This window comes from Rhinopithecus roxellana, chromosome 14 (assembly GCF_007565055.1).
Source record: "Rhinopithecus roxellana isolate Shanxi Qingling chromosome 14, ASM756505v1, whole genome shotgun sequence".
NCBI classification, from domain to species: domain Eukaryota; kingdom Metazoa; phylum Chordata; class Mammalia; order Primates; family Cercopithecidae; genus Rhinopithecus; species Rhinopithecus roxellana.
The window spans coordinates 33,604,333-33,626,907 of NC_044562.1; the positions used below are offsets into that span (position 1 = coordinate 33,604,333).

General features: G+C 42.3%; 1 protein-coding gene across 1 annotated transcript in view; it reads left to right on the plus strand.

The window, feature by feature from the left end:
- PECR (peroxisomal trans-2-enoyl-CoA reductase) overlaps nucleotides 1-19,468 on the plus strand; it is a 41,390-nt gene extending 21,922 nt beyond the window's left edge. The window contains exons 5-8 of the mRNA XM_010362324.2: nucleotides 6,058-6,154; nucleotides 8,224-8,334; nucleotides 13,728-13,839; nucleotides 18,487-19,468. Coding sequence (XP_010360626.2) covers nucleotides 6,058-6,154; nucleotides 8,224-8,334; nucleotides 13,728-13,839; nucleotides 18,487-18,572 — 406 coding nt within the window. The 3' untranslated portion in view covers nucleotides 18,573-19,468. The remainder of the gene's footprint in view (nucleotides 1-6,057; nucleotides 6,155-8,223; nucleotides 8,335-13,727; nucleotides 13,840-18,486) is intronic.
- The last annotated feature ends 3,107 nt before the right edge of the window (nucleotides 19,469-22,575 follow it).

Consider the following 22,575-nt stretch of genomic DNA (forward strand, 5'->3'; position numbering starts at 1 on the left):
AAATGGTGTGCAGAGTAAAAAGTGGTGTGCAGGCCATTGATACCACTATACCTTCTTTTTCTGCTCATTATTCTTTACTAAACATATTTACCTATTTTAGCATCTTGGAAGAAATAATTCAGATTGTAGGTTCTTTCTGGCATTTCCCATCCTCACAGGCAATTACTGTTGATAGTTTTGGGGCATGTCTTTTTCCTACATCTTAACAAAAAATTTAGGATACTTTAAACACTATTCTGTATCTTGATGTTCTCAAATGAAGCAAATATCCTGGAGATATTTTCTTAACCAAATCTAAAGAGATTTCTTCTTTTTTTTATGGCTAATATGCCACTTTATAAACCATAAGTAAGGAATGATTTATGTAACCATTTCCAGTTGGTGAGCATTTGGGTTGTTATTACCAAAACCCAACTAAACACCTGCAGTAAGTAACATTTTATATACATCAGATGGTGTGTGGCCTAAATTGCAAGAAGTATATTTGCTAAGTCCAAAGCCAAATGCCATTGTAATTTTAAGAGATATTGCCAAACTGACCTTTGGAAAAGTTGTAGTTCCTTTATGAGTGAAATTTATCCTCCTTCATGCATATATAAGACGTAACGAGAGTTTCTTTGCTTAAAATACATTTTTGAAATGAAATCAGTGGCTTTTCTGATACTCGGTTGGCTAGGAAAAAACACAACTTGTCTTTGCTATGGAAAAGACAGTCTTTGCTATGGAAATATGTTTCAGATATTTCTTGCTTTTATTCTTTAAGAATCGTTTCCTTTTCCAATGGCTTTCACACTTTTGACCATGACTCATAGTAAGAAAAAAATTTTACATCTTGACCTAGAGAACACATACGTGTATGTGTGTCTATAGGCAAAACAAAATTCGTGAAGGAAACCTATTACTATCTATGTGCCTCTGATATTTTTTTCTTTCTTTTCTTTTTTCTTTCTTTTCGAGATGGAGTTTCGCTTTTGTTGCCCAGGCTGGAGTGCAATGGCACGATGTTGGCTCACTGCAACCTCTGCTTCCCGGGTTCAAGCGATTCTTATGCCTCAGCCCCCTGAGTAGCTGGGATTACAGGCACCCACCACCACGCCCAGTAATTTTTTGTATTTTTAGTAGAGACAGGGTTTCACCATGTTGGTCAGGCTTGTCTCTAACTCCTGACCTCAGGTGATCCACCCACCTCAGCCTCCCAAAGTGCTGGGATTACAGACGTGATCCACTGCACCGGGCTGATATTTTCAATTTTATTGTGGTCTGCTCTGTTATATTTTCTTTTTTGCACTTGCTGCTTATTACTTGCTAATTTTATTTCACTATTATCATTGTGTTGTAATTTGAAATTTGAAAGACATAGGTTTTGGTATCCTCTACAATAGATGAGGAGGGTGAATGTCAGAGATTGAGCGCTCCGCCTCCCAGGTTTACGCCATTCTCCTGCCTCAGCCTCCCGAGTAGCTGGGACTACAGGCACCCGCCATCTCGCCCGGCTAGTTTTTTGTATTTTTTAGTAGAGACGGGGTTTCACCGTGTTCGCCAGGATGGTCTCGATCTCCTGACCTCGTGATCCACCCGTCTCGGCCTCCCAAAGTGCTGGGATTACAGGCTTGAGCCACCACGGCCGGCCAAGCACTCCTTTGTTTTAAATTTGAGCTCTCTTAAGAGACAAATTGAAACTGTTGGCTGACACTTGTTTACTTGACCAGTATAGGTACATGCACAAGGTACATCTGGAAATACTAAAATGAATCAGATGCCGTCCACACTCTGAGGGAGTCCACAATTAGTAGGGGAGCAAAGTATGAAAATAATCAGCCAGAGAGAGAAGGTGTTGGATATTCCAGCAAAGGTATTTGCAAGTGTGCAAGCGGGGGCACAGAGGAGGGCAGCATCCTGGCAACATATCTTGAAGGTGAACTCGAGTTTGATGACATATGAGGAGGAGAAAGGAAGGCAAGTCAATGAGACATTTACTGTGTAAAGACATAGAAATTTGAGACACTATGGCGCTTTTGGGAACTACAAATAATTCATTGTGATGATGGGTGGTGTGGCCAAATGGAAATTAATAGCTGGGAATGGAGTGGGAGTCAGAAAAGGCCTTAACTACCAGGGAGAGGAGTTTGAACTGCATCAGGGCTTCCTACACTAGAACCTGTGGCCCTGGGGCTCTGGGGCTGTGCATCCAGGAGGGCACCTAAAGCCGCAGGCTTATCACAACTAAGGCATTTACTTGGAGGATCTTTTTACTCTTCATGGTTGAGAAGGAAAACATTTATATTCAAGTATGTATTACAAAGAAAAGCTCAAGAATGATGAGGATTTGGGAGTCATGGTTTGGGAGAGCATCATCTAGTTGTCCTTTATGGGGAATATTTATATACTAGGTTTAGCCTAATACAAGTTGTCTTTTCTTTTCTTTTCTTTTCTTTTCTTTTCTTTTCTTTTCTTTTCTTTTCTTTTCTTTTCTTTTCTTTTCTTTTCTGAGACGGAGTTTCGCTCTTGTTGCCGAGGCTGGAAGTGCAATGGCATAGTCTTGGCTCGCCACAACCTCCGCCTCCTGGGTTCAAGCGATTCTCCTGCCTCAGCTTCCAGAGTAGCTGGGATTACAGGCATGTGCCACCATGCTGAGCTAATTTTGTATTTTTAGGAGAGATGGCGTTTCTCTATGTTGGTCAGGGTGGTCTGGAACCCCCGACCTCAGGTGATCCGAACACCTTGGCCTCCCAATGTGCTGAGATTACAGGCATGAGTCACTGTACCCGGCCTACAAGTTGTTTTTATATTAAGTATCTTTTTTCTTTTTTTTTTTAAGACAGAGTCTCGCTCTGTCACCCAGGCGGGAATGCAGTGACGCAATTTCTGCTCACTGCAGCCTCTTCCTTCCGGGTTCAAGCAATTCTCCTGCCTCATCCTCCCAAGTAGCTGGGATTACAGGTGCGTGCCACCATTCCCGGCTGATTTTTTTGTATTTTTAGTAGATGGGGGTTTCACCATGCTGGCCAGGCTGGTCTCGAACTCCTGACCTAGTGGTCCACCCACCTCAGCCTCCCAAAGTACTGGGATTACAGGTGTGAGCCACCACACCTGGCCTACATTAAGTATCTTTGAATAACCCCAAATTTATTTTTTAGCTAATGACCAACTTACAACATCCGTGACTGTAGAATTTGGAATATCTTGTGAAGTTCACCATAATAGAATTTGACATATTTGACTCTTATTTTGATTTTGATTAATTTTTCCATTGACAATAGATATTTATTTTTTCAGAAAAGAAGTCAGTGGGGCTGGGGGCAGCGGCTCACGCCTGTAATCCCAGCACTTTGGGAGGCTGAGGTAGGCAGATCACCTGAGGTCAGGAGTTCAAGACCAGCCTGGCCAACATGGTGAAACCCCTTCTCTACTAAAAATACAAAAATTAGCCAAGCATGGTGGCACACACCTATAATCTTAGCTACTTGGGGGGTTGATGCATGAGAATCACTTGAATCTGGGAGGCGGAGTTTGGGCTACAGAGTGAGACTGTGTCCCCGCCCCCCAAAAGAAAAAAGAAAGAAAAAAGAACTTAGTGACCTTATTTAACCTACTATCTCAGTTATTTCTTTCTTTTCTTTTCTTTTCTTTTTTTTGGGGGGGATGGAGTTTCACTCTTGTTGCCCAAGCTGAAGTGCAATGGCACAATCTCGGCTCACTGCAACCTCTACCTCCTGGGTTCAAGCGATTCTGCTACCTAAGCCTCCTGGGTAGCTGGAATTACAGGCACCTGCCACCACGCCCAGCTAATTTTTTGTATTTTTAGTAGAAACAGGGTTTCACCATGTTAACTAGGCTGGTCTCGAACTCCTGACCTCAGGATCCGCCCGCCTCAACCTCCCAAAGTACTGGGATTATAGGCATGAGCCACCGCACCCGGCCTATCTCAGTCATTTCTTTCAGAAGAATCTAAAGGCCATCCAAATAGAATCAGGAGAAAAACAATATGCCAGGAAGTAACTTGAAAAACACAAGTTTAGCAGTTGACAAGTGTGGATTAAAAATACATACATATTTGCTGATTTCTTTAGTATCTTTTCAACGTTCTGATTCCTTCCATTTTTTAGGGAAGCCAGAGATTGCACTTTTAAGAGGCAATAGAGAAGGTCTTTTTCTACAACCTTAGATAACAGGCACTGAAAAAAAAATTACACAAATATAGGTTGAGCATCCTGATCTGAAAACTCAAAATCCAGAATGCTCCAAAACCTGAAAATTTCTGAGCACCAATAGGATGCTCAAAGGAAATGCTTTTTGGAGCATTTCAGATTTTGGATTTTCAGATTAGGGATGCTATACAAGGTAGTATATGCAAATATTCCAAAATCTGAACAGATTTAAAATCCAAAACTTCTGGTTCCAAGCGTTTTGAATAAGGCATACTCAGTTTGTAAAATGTTCAGTTGAGGCTGGGCGCGGTGGATCATGCCTGTAATCCCACCACTTTGGGAGGCTGAGGCGGGCAGATCACCTGAGGTCGGGAGTTTGAGACCAGCCTGGCCAACATGCCGAAACCCCCTCTCTACTAAAAATACAAAAATTAGCCAGCCGTGATGACGCACGCCTATAAACCCAGCTACTTGGGAGGCTAAGGCAGGAGAATCGCTTGAACCCGGGAAGCAGAGGTTGCAGTAAGCCAAGATTGTGCCACTGCACTCCAGCCTGCGCGACAGAGCGAGATTCTGTCTCAAAAACACAAAAAACAAAAACAGAGCCTTCGTGAACTGTGAGACAGTTGGAGTCTCTGAAAGAGAAATGAGAAACAGGGACAAAAAAAAATTTGAAGACACTGTGGGTGAAAGTTTTCCAAATTTGATAAAAACTATAAACCTACAGATTCAAGAAGCTCAATAAATCCCAGTACAAATAACATGAAGAAAAGTGTACAAGGCACATCATAACCATATTGCTGAGAACCAGTGCTGAAGAGAAAATCTTAAAAGCAGCTGGAGGAAAAAGACACATTGTAGACAGAACAGATTTCTCATCAGCACCAATGCAAGTTAGAAGTTAGTGGTGTAACATCTTTAAAGTGCCAACAGAAAAAAGCATGCAAACTTGAAATTCTGCATCCATTGAGATATCTTTCAAAACCAAAGATGAATTAAAGACTTTTTCAAACATATAAAATCTGCAAGAATTATCACCTGCAGACCTATGCTAAAATAAATGTTAAAGGAAGTCCAACAAGATTTACTAAATAATCTGGTTTTTACCATCTGATTTCAAATGCCTTTGATTGCAGGAATTTTCCTAATTAGTTGTGTAAGTTAATTTTCTCACATTAAATTATCCTATATTTGGTTTTGAGGATCTTGTAAGTAGAAATTCTAAGCCATAGTGTCTATCTACACAAGACCCCGTACTTTATTTATTTTTGAGATGGAGTCTCATTCTGTTGCCCAGGCTGGAGTGCCGTGGTGTGATAACAGCTATTTACAACTTCTGCCTTCCAGGTTCAAGTGATTCTTCTGCCTCAGCCTCCTGAGTAGCTGGGATTACAGATGCCTGCTACAATGCCTGGCTAATTTTTGTATTTTTAGTAGAGATGGGGTTTCACCATGTTGGCCGGGCTGGTCTTGAACTCCTGACCTTAGGTGATCTGCCCGCCTCGGCCTCCCAAAGTGCTGGGATTATAGGTGTGAGCCACTGCACCTCGCCACCTTTGTTATTTAAAATTGATTTTAAAAACAACCACATGCTTGAAATCCTTAAAATTACCGATTTGTTTTCCTTTATAATCAAAGTTCTTCAAAGTATTCCTCTTGCATAGTGATTTGAGGAGCCTTATCTGGGTCTATGTCTTGTGAGATTTGCTTGATGATCAGCTGTGACTTGGATTTAATATTGAAGGACATAGTTTTTTCTTCGTTGTTTAGACAGAAGCTCAACAAGACAGACTCCATAGCAAGAAGTCTCTGGTGGAATTGTCAGGTACTTGGCATACCTGCCAGCTTGGTGAACAAGAGAAATATGCAACCAAAGCTGATTGTCCTGTTTATGTTTTGTCTTTCAAAGGCATTCTGGAGCTGCAAGAGCAGGTGTTTACAACCTCACCAAATCTTTAGCTTTGGAATGGGCCTGCAGTGGAGTCAGGATCAATTGTGTTGCCCCTGTAGGTAAACCATCTATATTGAAATTTATTGACAAATTATGCCTTTTCTGATTCCATTTGTGGTGCTGATAGAGGTATTTGGTAATATGCAAGTATAGCATAAAAGATTGACTTTAAAACATAGATAAAAGGAGAAAGTCTAATTTTCTTTTTTGTTGAGATGGAGTCTCTGTCGCGCAGGCTGGAGTGCAGTGGCGTGATCGTGGCTCACTATAACCTCCACCTCTGGGGCTCAAGTGATTCTCATGCCTCAGCCTCCTGAATAGCTGGGACAACAGGCACACGCCACTACCTCGGGCTAAGTTTTGTATTTTAGTAGAGATGGGTTTTCACCATGTTGCCCAGGGTGGTCTTGAACTCCTGAGCTCAGGAGATCTGCCGCCTTGACCTCTCAAAGTGCTGGGATTAGAGGCGTGAGCCACTGCACCCAGCCCAGAAAGTCTAATTATCATTACAGAGTACTCTTTGATTTACAGCCAGATTGTCAAGAATGTTAAACAAGTGATTCTCCATTCTGGGTATTTTTTTTTTTTTAGAAGGAGTCTTGCTCTGCTGCCCAGGCTAGAGCGCAGTGGCATGATCTTGGCTCACTGCAACCTCTGCCTCCTGGGGTTCAAGTGATTCTCCTGCCTCAGCCTCCCAAGTAGCTGGGACTACAGGCACGTGCCACCACCCCTGGCTAATTTTTGTATTTTTAGTAGAGACAGGGTTTCACCATGTTAGCCAGGATGGTCTCGATCTCCTGACTTCGGGATCCACCCACCTTGGCTCCCCAAAGTGCTGGGATTACAGGCGTGAGCCACCACACCTGGCCTATCTATAGATCTTATCTCTGTGTTATCAATAGGTGTTATATGTGCCACTCAGTGAAGACTAAGCATGACTGACTTCAAGCATGAAGTTAGTAAACTCATCTCTGACAAAGGCACTCCTACTAATTCTAATTCATGTTTGCCTTCCAGAGACTTTTTTGGTTTAATGACCAAATTTTAATACTTCTAGATTTTATCCTCTTTAAATAAAAGGCAACATATTGTGTAATTGGAAACCACTATATCTCTCCAGTATCATTTGAAGTAATTAAAACTGCCAAATTTTCTAATTTTATTTTAACTTTGCTTTCTTCCCCTCCTCTCCATAATTTGTTTAACAGTTTGAATCCATTACAAATGGCTGTATCCTGTGACATACAGTTTTTGTTTTGTTTTGTTTTGTTTTGTTTTGTTTTTATGTTTGGGACAAGGTCTCGCTCTGTTGCCCAGGCCGAAGTGCGGTAGTGCAATCACAGCTCACTGCAGCCTCAACCTCCTGGGCTCAAGTGATCCAACTCAGCCTCCTGAGTAGCTGGGACCACAGGCGTGTGCCACCATGCCCAGCTAATTCTTTTTTATATTTTTTGTAAAGACACAGTCTCCCTTTTTTCCCAGGCTGGTCTCAAACTCCTAGGCTCAAGTGATCCTCCAGCTTCGCCCTTGCAAAGTGCTGAGATTACAGGCATGAGCCACTGCACCTGGCCTGGGATACAGTTTTTGAGTAATTTTCCTGACCTTAGAAAGCTAGTGAAAGATACATTTAAAAATTTCTAAACAATTAAAATTTTAGTTTATTGGTATTGGATTCAAATGCTTTATTTGCGATTTCAATCTAGGTAAAAAGCCAAGAAAATATTGCATTTTTCTAAGTCTCACGTAGCCATTGCCCAGTCTTCTCTTGTAAAGCAGAGAAGCCAAATGGAAACTAAAATAGAGTCCCCTGTCCCATTGTTCCAAGTTAAGTGCCTCTTTCATTTACTTACATAATCATGACCTTCAGAAAGCAAGTCTTTCATGAAAAAATCCAGGATATGGTTAGGAGGAAGAGGAGGTCACAAAATAACCATTGAGATCATCCATTTGAGGATGATGGGTACTGTACTCCTTTGATAACATGGAGGAAAATTAATATCAGCACTGTTAACTTTTTTTTGACTTAAGCTACTTAATGTTTGAAATGCAAGTAAATTATCTTGATATCTTTATAATTAAAATGTAATGCACTTTATTTTGTCCCTGTTTTATTTTTAAACACAGGGAATTATTTATTCCCAGACTGCTGTGGAGAACTATGGTTCTTTTGGACAAAGCGTCTTTGAAGGTTCTTTTCAGAAAATCCCTGCTAAACGAATTGGTGTTCCTGAGGAGGTAAGGCATATTTCCAGCATTGATTAGAATTGCTGTGTGTTGTACTTTGGAATTTGTAATTCAGTGTCATTTTTATGTGGTCTGGACGACATTATTTCTCCCACTGCCACCAGATCATTTATTTCCCTGTTCTTTCTGGCTCTCAGGGATACTCTGCTTGTGCTTTGACTACTGACAGCAATCTGTACTTGAGAGTGAATGTGGTATAAATTAATAACAGCATTTTTTTCAGTTTGTTTTATTGTATTTTCATCTACATTATTTTATTACCTGGCATTTGTTGGTACACAGGACCCTAGGACTCTAAGCAAGTCAGACAATTATGCCATGTGAAGTTCCACATGAGATTTTGGAAATATTGAAGTCTGTAAAATCAGCAGCTTTCCAAAATGCCAGCAGCAGCAGTCTTTGTGGTTTTTTTTCTTTTTTTTTTCTTTTTTGGCTTGAGACAGGGTCTCACTCTGTTACAGGCTGAGTACAGTGTCGTGATCATAGCTCACTGCAGCCTTGAACTCCTGCCTTGGCCTCCCAAAGTGCTGGGATGATGAGGATGACGATGATGACAATGATGATTTTTTCGTCAGAGTCTCTTTGTCGCCCAGGCTGGAGTGCTGTGGCGTGATCTTGGCCCACTGCAACCTCCACCTCCTGGGTCAAGCGATTCTCCTGCCCCAGTCTCCTGAGTAGCTGGAATTATAGGTGTATGCCACCACACCCAGCTGATTTTTGTGTTTTTAGTAGAGGCAGGGTTTCACCATGTTGGTCAGGCTGGTCTGGAACTCCTGACCTTAAGTGATATGCCCACCTCAGCCTCCCAAAGTGCTGGGATTACAGGTGTGAGCCACTGCACCTAGCTTTGCATCAGTCTTGAAATGTAATTTTTTTTTTTTTTTTTTTTTTTTTTAGGAAAAGGATGTCTTTCCCACAACAATAAAAATGAAAATACCTAGTAGTAAACTTACCTCTCAATGAGAAACAAAACAAAAAGTCACCTGCCTCCTTAGGGCAGTAGGTGGTGCATCGGTTTCATAAATGAAAAAGCCAAACAGAACACAAAAAGACCCTTTTTCTGAGGAGCAGCAAAAAGACCAGAATAACTAGGGGCATATAATATTCCTTGAGGGGAGAACCAATTTTATTAAAAAGTCAGGTTTCCCTAAATTATCAATTTAATATCTTTTGGGAATTTAACATGCTGATTCTATCAAAAATATTTATGCAAAAATTGCCAAAAATGTTTTGAAAATGAATAATGAGAGGATTACCCTTCATGGTGTAATGAAACTATGAAACTGTATATATTTATGTACTGTGTATTTACATACTATGAAACTATATTTATTTACAGCATCTGGTGCTGGTAAAGAAAAATATTAAAAATAGTAGAACAGAACAGATTCTTGAATTGGAACCATATGTAGGAGTTTATGGAGTCAAAGTAGCATTTCAATCTGTAAGGAAAGCACAAAACACTTAGCAAAGTGTTGAGGGCATTTGGCCACTTAGTAATAAATTAGACTCCCTATCTTGTATTATATACAAAATAACTTTCAGATTTACTAAATTGCTAAATATAAAAGCAAACCCATGAAACTCTTTAAAAGAGTTATCATGCCTAGAACTAGCTTTTATGATCAGTTTGATGAATGTCTTTCCAGAAATGCACTATGCGTGCATTAAACATTTGTATTTGTTGAATTTTTTTTTTTTTTTTTTATGAGATGGAGTTACGCTCTTGTTGCCCAGGCTGGAGTGCGGTGGCGCAATCTTGGCTCACCACAACCTCTGCCTCCCAGGTTCAAGCGATTCTCCTGCCTCAGCCTCCTGAGTAGCTGGGATTACAGGCATGCGCCACCACGCCTGGCTAGTTTTGTAAAGATGGGATTTCTCCATGTTGGTGAGGCTGGTCTTGAACTCCCGACCTCAGGTGATCTGCCCACCTCACCCTCCCAAAGTGCTGGCATTACAGGCATGAGCTACCACACCTGGCCTATTTATTGACTTTTTTATGAAAACAGGATCTTGCTTTATGTTATTTTCTGCAACTTGTTATGGATATACTATGATATAATCAAGTCCCATTATGATTTGGATTCTATTTATATTTTTGTTCTTCTGGTAATTCTGCACTGAACATTACGAATATAATCATGTACTCTTGTGTGAGGGGATATGTTTCTAGAAACAGAGTTCCTGAACCAAAATAGGCTTGCAGTATATTTTGGAAGATACTGTTAAATCAAACATTTGATGAGCCATGTTAACCAAGGTCTTTGGATTTGTATTCTGAAAACTAAGAGTAATTTTGAGTGAATTTTAATCAAGGGAATTATATTACATTTTTATTTTGGATAGAATACTTTGTTTAGGAGGCTAGGCACAGTGGCTCTCACCTGTAATCCCAACACTTTGGGAGCCTGAGGCAGGCAGCTCACTTGACGGTAGGAGTTCAAGATCAGCCTGGCCAACATGGTGAAACCCCATCTCTACTAAAAAATCCAAAAATTACCCAGGCGTGGTGGTACGTGCCTGTGGTCCCAGTTACTCGGGAGGCTGAAGCAGGACAGTTGCTTGAACCCGGGACGTGGAGGTTGCAGTGAGCAGAGACTGCGCTATGCACTCTTGCCTGGGTGACAGAGTGAGACTCCTTCTGAAAAAAAAAAAAAATATATATATATATATATATATATGTATGTATTTATGTGGCTTATGTTATTTATATTTGCTGTATTAAAAATTAAAACCAAAATTTAAGAAATATTTATGAATTCATTTAAAAATAGTAATAAAGGAGCACATGTTAACATAACATTTAATCAAAAATAGCTACATTTAAGAAAAGAAACAAGAAAACCATTATTTATTTATTTATTTTTGGTTCAAGCAATTCTCCTGCCTCAGCCTTCTGAGTAGCTGGGATTAACAGGCATGCACCAGCATGCCTGGCTAATTTTTGTATTTTTAGTAGAGACAGAGTTTCACTAAGTTGGCCAGGCTGGTTCGAACTCCTGACCTCAGGCGATCCACCTGCGTCGGCCTCCCAAAGTTCTGGGATTACAGGCTTGACCCACCACGCCTGGCCGGTTTTTTGTGTTTTTGAGGGGGTGTGGTTTACAGAGCGTTAGAGGTCATGATTACTCACCATGATTACGTGAGATGGTTGTTGTCTGGCTGGCATTTCAGAAAGGAGCCCATTGGAGCAAGCCTCTTTTAGATGGGCGGACTTTAACAAACATGTTCATTGGCTGAGTTGTCACTACTGGATCAAACAGGGTTAAAACCAGCTCCGTTGCTTGTTACTATGTTTCAGTACAATCTGCCTTTTCACAGCAATGTGGGACCTTTTAAATAGGGAATTCTGTGCCAGCCCTGTCCAATAGAAATACAATAATAGCCACATTTGTAATTTTAAACTTTCCAGGAGCCACATAAAGAGGTGAGATTAATTTTAATAATATATTTTATTTAGCCTAATACATCCAAAACTGTCAATTCAACATGTAATCAACATCAGAAATTGAGATTATTTTCTTCACCCCTTGGAGCCTTCAGGATTAATGAGATATTTTACATTATTTTTCCATACTAAGCCTTCAAAATCCAGTGTGTGTTCCACACTTACGCCACGTCTCAATTGGGACCAGCCATATTGAAAGTGTTTGAGTAGGCAGCTATGGCTAGTGGCCTCATTTTAGATAGTGCAGCTCTGTACTAGCTGCTGGGAATACAAGGATGGAGAGAAGGCTTGGCTGCTCTCCAAGCTCTTAGGGTCTCAAGGAGGTATAGCCTTGTAAATGTAGGACCAGGACTGGGATGAGGCAACCAAGGCATGGACACAAAATGTAAGGACCCACTCCCTCTCAGGGAAGATTTTGCCCTTGTGCAAACCTGAGAGTGAATACCTCCTTAAATCTTGCACCCTTGACACCTTGTTTGCCTCACTCTAGTCCTGGCCCTGCCTGAGGTTCTTTTAAACTGCAGATTCTGGGGCCCCAACCCTAGAGCTTACAATTGCTATGATCCTGGAAGGATCTAGGAATCTGAAGTTTCAGTAAGCCTCCCTAGTGATTCTAATGCAGGTGTTTTGGATCATCACTGTTTAAGAAACCCTGCTTCTTCCCACAGCCTCAAATGAGTGCTCCTTTACAATCAGTGAAATAACTTCCTTCTGATTGGGTTGGGAGTAGATGGTGCTGAACCCATCAGTTCCCTATTTGAATTTTTAAGGAGTGCAGTGGGAGTCCGAAGTGCCTTTGAGTTTCTTTTGAAATGGAGTCTCACTCTGTCACCCAAGCTGGTATGTAGTGGTACAGTCTCAGCTCACTGCAACCTCCTAGGCCCAAGCCATCCTCCCATCTTAGCCTTCTAAGGAGCTGGGACCACAGTGCTTACAACTTTAAACACCACAGTGTTTTTTTTTAAAAAAGAAAGAAGAAAATCTTTCCTTCCTTCCTCCCTTCCTTCCTTCCTTCCTTCCTTCCTTCCTTCCTTCCAACTTTAAACACCACAGTGTTTTTTTTTTTAAAAGAAGAAAATCTTTCCTTCCTTCCTTCCTTCCTTCCTTCCTTCCTTCCTTCCTTCCTTCCTTCCTTCCTTCCTTCCTTCCTTCCTTCCTTCTTCTTCTTTCTTTCTTTCTTTCTTTCTTTCTTTCTTCCTTCCCTCCCTCCCTCCCTCCCTCCTTCCCTCCTTCCCTCCTTCCCTCCTTCCCTCCTTCCTTCCTTCCTTCCTTCCTTCCTTTCTTTCCTTTCTTTCCTTTCTTTCTTTCTGCAATTCTCCTGCCTCAGCCTCCTGAGTAGCTGGATTAACAGGCATGCACCAGCATGCCCGGCTAACTTTTAGCCACAGTGCCTGGCTAAGTTTTTCAGGTTCCTCTTGTAGAGAGCTCCTTTGAGTGTGTGTTGCTGGGCTTTTGGCCTCACAGGACCACAGACTGAACAAACCAGAATGCTAGTTTATTGCTAAACAGACACGCTGGCTATTTCAGGGACCAACATATAAAAGGCCACGAGGTAGTGATGGAAAATGGGGTTGTGAAGGACAATGAAAGGCATGGAAGGAAGTGAATTGTTTGACATGGGAAAGAGCAGAGCTGAAGCACTGAGTCGACTTATGGCTTCTTCACATTGTGTAGCTTGCTTGACGCTGTCTAAGGCTCCCTCATACCTTGCCACCTTTACCCTAGTCACCTACCTGATTTTGGTGATGCTCAGGTAGAAAAGGAAGTTTTAGGAAAAGGAAGTTGTCTATGTACTGTGAGGTTGTGGTGCACATGCACACACTGTTGGATTCATGTTACGGTCATGTGCTTTGAGATGTCTTTACTAGGGAATGTGAAGTGGTTGGAAATGGGGAGTATTTGCTTTTACCTGTTCACGTGTGTGTTCTGCTTCCAGGTCTCCTCTGTGGTCTGCTTCCTACTGTCTCCTGCAGCTTCCTTCATCACTGGACAGTCAGTGGATGTGGATGGGGGCCAGTGCCTCTATACTCACTCATATGAGGTAGCAGGTGAGCAGCTGAGGAATGAGCAGTCACCAGCTTTATGCTGTGTGGTGTTCAGGAGTTTAAAATTTATTATAAGTATTTATTTAAGACATGAGGGTGTTCTCTTATAGAACTTAAGAGATGAGGGTATTCTCTTATAGAACATGAAAATGTACAAAATGTTTATATTCATGATGTGATTTTTTTAATGAAATATTCCTAGTCACAGAAAACATCTCACTATCTTTATTACAGAACTTAGCTTTTTATATATGCGTAGGTTGGTGGAATTTGAACCCTGAGAAATATTCTCAGTATGAGTATATGTATCTAAAGAGGAGATAGAAAAGAGGCAAGAGCATGCTATAGTTTTAAAGATTTAATTCCATTTTGTTCCTCCAATAAATGGCTTACATATCTGAGCAGAAGGATCAGGCCTGCTAGGTGGGGTGGGGTGTTATGGTGCTATTTTGTACTGTCTTTGAGATGTATATTGAATGAAGCCATATGAAATTTCTGTATTCATCATTTTTGATGTACAAAAAACAGAAATATGGCCAGGCGCGGTGGCTCATGGCTGTAATCCCAGCACTTTGGGAGGCTGAGGCGGGTGGATCACTTGAGGTCAGGAATTCGAGACCAGCCTGGTCAACATGGTGAAACCCCATGTCTACTAAAAATATATATAAAAATCAATTAGTTGGGCGTGTTGGTGGGCACCTGTAGTCTCAGCTGCTTGGGAGGCCAAGGCAGGAGAATCATTTGAACTCGGGAGGCGGAGATTGCAGTGAGCCAAGATCATGCCACTGCACTCCAGCTTGTGCAACAGAGCAAGACTCTGTCTCAAAAACAAAACAAAATAAAACAAAGCAAAACAACAAACAAAAAATAAACCAGAAGTTTTATGTTTCAGTCAAATATTGATATACATGCAAATGCCTTTGTGTGTGTGTGTGTGTGTGTGTGTATCTCATGACTAGACAACAGAACTTTGGGATTTGAAGGGTCCTAAAAGATCACGAAGTCCAGTATCCTAGTTTTATAAACAACAAAACAAATCCACAGAAGTTAAAAGGTTTGTCCATCCTAATAACTCTAAATCACTCCAAAAGTGTAGTAAAGGATATAAAATGCAAATGTATTGAACTTCTATTCCTAAAGATAATTAACTGACTAGTAGCAAATTAACATGTGGTTGATGTAACCCAGATGAATTTGAATTTCATATCAAGGACCCAGGTTCTACCTACTCTTTTAGGTGCTGACAGTCTGATCAAGACTTAAGACCTTTTTTGCATTAATAAATGACTGGTATATCTGAGAGGTGAGCAAAAACTGATACTGGTTTTCCTCTGCTCCCACAACACAACAACCATTAGCACAGAAGACTTCTGTGTCTGGTTGTTTGGGGTTATTTCCCCCACACACCAAGCAAGCAAGCAGTTCTGCAGCAGACCCCGGCTGGGCGTCCTCACATTCAGTTCTGACAATGGGTCCAATCCCACAGGCTGAGGGCTCAGTCCCACAAGATGCCGCCTGCTGCAGACACTGTCACAAGTCTGGGCCTCCAAAGCTTCTGACTGACTAGCTTCAAGTTGGGGTTCCCATGACCCCCTCTTTGGGTTGGAGCCATTTGCTAGAGCACCTCACACAACTCAGGAAAACACTTCGATGTACTGGCTTATTATAAAGGATATTACAGGAGATACAGCCGAAGAGGTGCACAGGGCAAGGCATGTGAGAAGCAGCATGTAGCTTCTGTGTCCTTTTCGGCCCCACCCCGTGCCAGGAACCTCCATTTGTTCAGCTATCTGGAAGCTCTTGAACCCAGTCCTTTTGGGTTTTTACGGAGGCTTCATTACATAGGCATGGTTGATTAAACCATTGGCCCTTGGTGATGAACTTAACCTTCAGCCCCTCTTACCTCCCCAGAGGTTGTGGGGTGGGTATGGGCTGAAGGTCCCAACCCTGTAATCATGCCTTGGTCTGTCTGGTGACCAGACCCTATACTGAAGCTAACTAGGGGCTGCCAGCCGTCAGTCAATCATTAACATATAAGAACACACCACTTTGGAGAGTCTAAGGATGTTAGGAGTTGTATGCAGGAAATGAGGTTGAAGACCAAATGTATATTTCACAATATCACGGTATTAGAACTTTAATTTTACTTATTTTTTCCCCTCCCACGTGTATTTCATTAGTAATAACATCAATGTGGTGATGTCCATAAGATACTGTGGTTTTAAGGGTCTTGGTTGGAAAGAAGAAATACCTGCCTAGTTTTGCTGTATTGTTTTCTGAAGGAATTCCAAGTAGTGAGGGTGGAGAGAATCTTTCCATTTCTCTCACAGTAGAATGCAGTCACTATTTCTTATGGTAGGTTGCACTGTTTTTCCTTTAGAAGGGCAAGAAATTTCAAATAGCTGCTTCCTTAGGCCTTGAGTGAAATGATTTTCTTTTGTAATTCTAACATGTTTTTTATTTTATTTTATTTATTTATTTATTTATTTATTTTTTGAGACGGAGTCGCTCTGTCGCCCAGGCTGGAGCGCAGTGGCCGGATCTCAGCTCACTGCAAGCTCCGACTCCCGGGTTCACGCCATTCTCCTGCGTCAGCCTCCCGAGTAGCTGGGACTCCAGGGATCTGCCACCTCTCCCGGCTAGGTTTTTTTTTTTTTTTTTTTTTTTTTTGTATTTTTTAGTAGAGACGAGGTTTCACCGTGTTAGCCAGGATGGTCTCGATCTCCTGACCTCGTGATCCGTCCGTCTCGGCCTCCCAAAGTGCTGGGATTACAGGCTTGAGCCACCGTGCCTGGCCTAACACTTTTTTTATCATTAAAAATATTTTTTAAAGTTTTTGAGGAAAGCAGCTACACCTGTCTTTTAACAATATACTGCCCCCCGAAAAATGAGTGAGAGTATTCAGCCTTTCATTATGATGTTTTAAGATTGGCAGCTCCAACGTGAGAATGCCTAAGTTGGAAACTTGGCTCTACCTTTATTAGCTGTATGATTGTGAGAAAGTTAATTTCTATAAGCCTCCATTTTTTTCCTACATGCAGGGACACATACAGTATTTATTTCATAGAGCTGTTGGGAGGATTAAGTTAGATAATGCACTTTTTTTTGTTGTTCTTTTTCGATCCCACAGGCTGTCTTGTTGCCCAGGCTGGAGTGCAGTGGCATGATGTCGGCTCACTGCAACCTCTGCCTCCCAGGTTCAAGTGATTCTCCTGCTTCAGCGTCCAGAGTAGCTGGGATTACAGGCCCCCGACACCATGCCCCATCACTTTTTTTTGTAGTTTTAGTAGAGATGGGGTTTCACCATGTTGGCCAGGCTAGTCTCAAACTCCTGACCTCAGGTGATCCACCTGCCTTGGCCTCCCGAAGTCTGGGAGTACAGGCGTGAGCCACTGTGGCTGGCCTTAGGTAATGCACATTTAAAGCCCTGTGTCAGGGGCTGGGCACCATGGCTCACACCTGTACTCTCAGCACTTTGGGAGGCCAAGGTGGGCCAATTGCTTGATTCCAGGAGTTCGAGACCAGCCTGGGCAACCTGGCAAAACTCCGTCTCAACAAAACATTTAAAAAATTAGCTGGGCGTGGTGGCATATGCCTGTAGTTCCAGCTACTTGGGAGGCTTGGGTGGGAGGATCACTGGAGCCTGGGAAGTAGAGGCTGCAGTGAGCCATGATCGCATCACTGCACTGCAGGCTGAGTGACAGAGCAAGGCCTTGTCTCAAAAAAATAAAAAAAATAAAAAAAAATAAAGTCCTTTGTTGAACTGGATGCTTTTAGTCACAACTCAAAATGGGCTAATCAGTAAAGGAATTCGCTGGCTCACATAACTGAAAAACAGGTAAGACATGACTCAGGAGCTCACTAATCTCATCAAGGACAATTTTTCCCTGTTTCCTGTTTTTGCTTCCATGGTGTTGGCTCTGTCTTAAGGCAGGCTGTCCTCATTGCAGGATGGCTGCCTGCTGTTTTTGTGTGTAAGGCCGCATACTTCCATGTTCCTACCCAGATGGACAGACAGAGAGAGGGCTCGGGGAGTGACTTTGTTCCAGAATTTCTAACAACATGCTGAGATCCACTCTATATTAGATCAGCTAATGCAAATGTCCATTTCCAACCAATAACCGTGGCAGGGTTATAGTGCACTGATTGACTTAGCTTAGACCTCATGCCTTGGTGCCAAGCTTCCCCAGCGCCTTCTAGATCCTTAAATGGAAACAAGCTGTTGGAAAGAGGAGATGGGGACCTGGATGCTGGAAGGCAACTAACACTGCCTGGTACAAAGTAAGGACACTATTTTTAAATTGCTATTATTAAGGAGACACTATTTCTTGACGATCCACAGTATACCAAGCAAGGCACACATGATGTCACGTTTAACCCTCACAACTCTAAAAGGTAGATATTGTTATATCCTTTAATAGAGGAGGAAACTGAGGCTCAGAAGGAGTCATGCCCCCAAATTCAGGAAAGCTAACATGTGGCAGACCTGAGATTCAAACTGAAGTCTTTTCTCAAACATGTGCCCTAAGGATTTCTTTTTTGGTGCTGAGAAAAATGTGTGAACCAGGGAAATTCACAAGAGGATTTGGTGGGATCAAAGAGGACAAATGAGATTTGCAAGTGACAGGAGGTTTTCCACTTCTTTAACAGATCATGACAACTGGCCCGAGGGAGCAGGGGACCTTTCTGTTGTCAAAAGGATGAAGGCGTCTTTTAAGGACAAAGCTAAGCTCTGAGCGGAGGAAACCAGGTGTCCTCCATCCCCCAGTGCCTTCACATCTCGAGAATATGCTTCTGTATTTTTGAAAAGCTTATAGTTGGTATGGAAAACATTTTTCTGATTTTTAAATGTTATTAATTATATCTATTGAAAAACTATTCCTGAAATATATATACTCTTATTTCCCAATAAGCCTGTGATTTAAAAATGTTTAAGTAACAGAAATTAACATATTTTAATGATTTTACTTTGTATTTCTAAGAAAAGTCTTTGAAAGATGGAATAATTTTAAATCAATAATAATTCTAGGGATCATGAACTCCCAGAAGATTTTATTATTTAATTGTAAAGGTGGAGGCCAGGAACCATGGCTCACACCTGTAATTCCAGCACTTTGGGAAGCTGAGGCGGGCGGGTCACTTGAGATCAGGAGTTCAAGACCAGGCTGGCCAACATGGTAAAACCCTGTCTCTACTAAAAAACAACAACAACAACAACAACAAAAAACACAAATTAGCCAGGTGTGGTGGTGCACACTTGTAGTCCCAGCTACTCGGGAGGCTGAGGTAGGAGGATCGCTTGAACCCGGGAGGCAGAAGTTGCAGAGAGCTGAGATTGTGCTACTGCAGTCCAGCCTGGGCTATAGAGTGGGACTGCATCTTAAAAAAAAAAAAAAAAAAAAAAAAAAAAACCCAAAAACAAAACAAAACAAAAAAATCATAAAGGTAGAAAATCTAAATTGTGTCATAATCATGATTATTACAATTAAAATTATATAATGACTTATTTTTGGTGGCAAATACTTTTGGAACAATAAAGCCTTATGGTAATTATTGATGTGTAGTTTCTTTTGTTCATGAAGTCAAATTTGTATAAATTCTGTTAATTCAAAGAAAAAGTTTTATGTGATTTATTTTTGGCAGTGCCTGATTTGTGTCTTGATTTTCTGTCCAGAGTATTCCATTTTTTCATGCATCTCCTTCTGTAGGGAAAAACAAAATTTCAATTGTATGCAAATGTATTAGGGTTCCATATTCCGCCTTCCGTGGCTCCATTCTGATAGTTAGACCCTAATTTAAGAAATGCCTTTAGCAGCTTGAGTATGTTCATTCTTTGTCTTAATCAAAGTTATTTCAAGTGTCTGAGGTGAAGTAGCTATTTTATTTTATCATTAACACTCATCTTATTTATTTGTTTATTTTTGAGATGGAGTATCACTCGGTCACCCAGGCTCGAGTGCAGTTGAGCAATCCCAGCTCACTGCAACCTCCGCCTCCCGGGTTCAAGCGATTTTCCTGCTTCAGCCTCCTGAGTAGCTGGGATTACAGGTGTGCACCGCCAAGCCTGGCCAATTTTTATATTTTTAGTAGAGATGGTGTTTCACCATATTGGCCAGGCTGGTCTTGATCTCCTGACCTTAAGTGATCCGCCTGCTTTGGCCTCCCAAATTGCTGGGATTACAGGCGTGAGCCACTTCGTCCGGCCTATCATTCACACTCATTTTAAAGTGTATGATTTACCAAGCTCTGGGGTTTGGGACCCAGAATCTGCAGCTTCCTCATGCTCCCAAGCAGGGCTAGCATGAGGGAGAGGCTAATGAGGTGCCCAGGGTGCAGCATTTAAGGAGGTATTCTCCATTGTCAGGTTTGTGCCAGTGCAGAATCGCCCTTGAGAGTGTGTCCTTAAATTTCGTGCTCATACTAATAATGTGGGAAGATCAGAAAGCTTTCTTTTCCTTCCCAACAGCACTTTAACGGTGGGCTTCTGGAACCGATAATATTATAAAAACTGAGAATTACAAAGCGTGTTCGAGGGCAAAGTGGCCCTAATACAGGTTGGTGGAGAAGACGGAAAAGACAGGGCTTGCTTTCACATGACCTGTGGTGTTGACTGCCACTGACTCCTTAAATCTCCATAGTGTTGCCATTTATTTCTGCTTAAGGCATGGAACCTGTCTATGTAGCACTAAACTTAGGTACAAGTCCTTCTTAGAGCTTCTTCTTAGACTATCACGGGACAGCTGGTCATTACCTATATTTTAGAATTATGAATTTATTATCCAGGGCTCTTGTATACCTTATAATAGTATCCTGTCAATAATATTCTTTTGCAACTACACTTAGTAAATTTTGTTGTAGAGTGAGTGTTCTTGAATAGGCTTAATAATTTTGAGCTCCTACTATGTATTTAGCATTATGCTAGGAGTCAGACATGCAATGGTGAAAAAATACACAGAGATCCTGCCCTTACTGAGCTTACAGTAGAGAGAGAGTCAGACAGAGAGAAAGAGAGAGAGAGCATGAGTGCTATAAAGGATAAGGCCATTGATACCCATGGCGTATAACTGAGAGAAGGGGACATCCAGAAAACAACATGAAAACAATTCTATATTTATGTAAAAAGAGTTTGTTGATAAAGCTGACCCTTGTGAACATTATCCCTCCCCACACACTAATCTTATGGCTTGTGGCTTATGTTAGTTCAGGTCCTCTGAAAAGCAGATGCCCAGACATAATGAGATTTGCATGACACTTATTGGGCACCAGGTCTGTGGAGGATAAAGACAGGGAGCCAGAGAAGGCAGCATTGGCCTTCAGACCATGCTGCAAGGCTGACCCCTGTAAAAGAGAGGGGCGAGAGGATTGGGCAGGAGGCATCTGGGATTGAAGCTTAGTGATGCTTTCTTAAGACAGGCTTGCTGAAAGTATGCATTCACATTTCCAGTGGCCCACAGGAATACCAGCAGGCCCTCAGTGGGTCACATGGATTACACCTGTATTGCCCCCTGTCCCTACTGTGTAAAAGTAACTCTATCCTGCTGGTGCCTGGACAAAGGCAGTTCAGAGTGTTCTGGCATCAGTCAGAGTTTGTAGCTCACTGGGACCTTATGTCCCTTGGCAAGAGCCTCCCTCTTTGGGACCAGAATTTCCAGTGCTGCTATTCTCCTTAAATCCTGCAGCAGATCACTGGGAATGATGGAATGCAGGGCCACTCCTGATTTCATCCACCGGATCCCAGACATGGTCCCAAACCTACTGGGGACATGCACCCTTGAAGTCAGCACTCCATCCTGGCCCTTCAGCCGGGCCTTGGTTGGTGAAGCCCTCTGTGAGGCTGGCTGCCTATGGGTGGTGCAGAGTGTGGACGGACAGTGGTTCCACAGCCAGGGGCTCACTCTTTCATCTCCTCCACTGGGAAGTGAGTCACCTGATTGGATGCTATGTCCCATGGGATTCCATGCCTATGGACCAGGCTTTCTATAGCTCCCAGATAGTCATGGTGTCTGAGTCCCTGCAGGCAGGAAAGGCAAACTCTTGCCTGGAAGAGGCATCTGTCACTATGAGGAGTGATGAGAAACCACACGGCAATTTGAACAGGGACAGTTAAAAGTGAAGAGTGATTATCACAGCAGATTGGAGTAGTGTAGGACTGGCTAGCAGGAAGTAAAAAGAACTTGAACATGAGAATAGCAGAAATCAGGAGTAGCCTGCACTACTAGGGCTAAGACTGAGAGCTCAAAGAAGAGCCCTGGCCGGGCACGGTGACTGATGCCTGGAATCCCAGCACTTTGGGAGGCTGAGGTCGGTGGCTCACCTGAGGTCAGGAGTTTGAGACAGCCTGGCCAACATGGTGAAACCCCATCTCTACTAAAAATACAAAAAATTAGCTGGGCCGGTGGCAGGCGTGTGTAGTCCCAGCTACTAGTGAAGCTGAGGCAGGAGAATCACTTGAACCTGGGAGGTGGAAGTTGCAGTGAGCCAAGATTGCGCCACTGCACTCCAGCCTGGGTGACAGAGTAAGACCCTGCCTTTAAAAAAAAAAAAAAGAAAGAAAAGAGCCCTCCACAGCACCCCTGGAGCTGACGCCCAGATTGAGTAGGGAGAACATGGCTGTGGCTCAGTGGAAGGCAGAGAAGTCACTGTGGTGCTCTGCTGGTGGAACTTGCTAGAAACCTGCCCTCTGGGGGCCTGAGGAAAACTGCACAGAGAGGTGTCCAAGCAGAGGCCTCTGATGTAAAA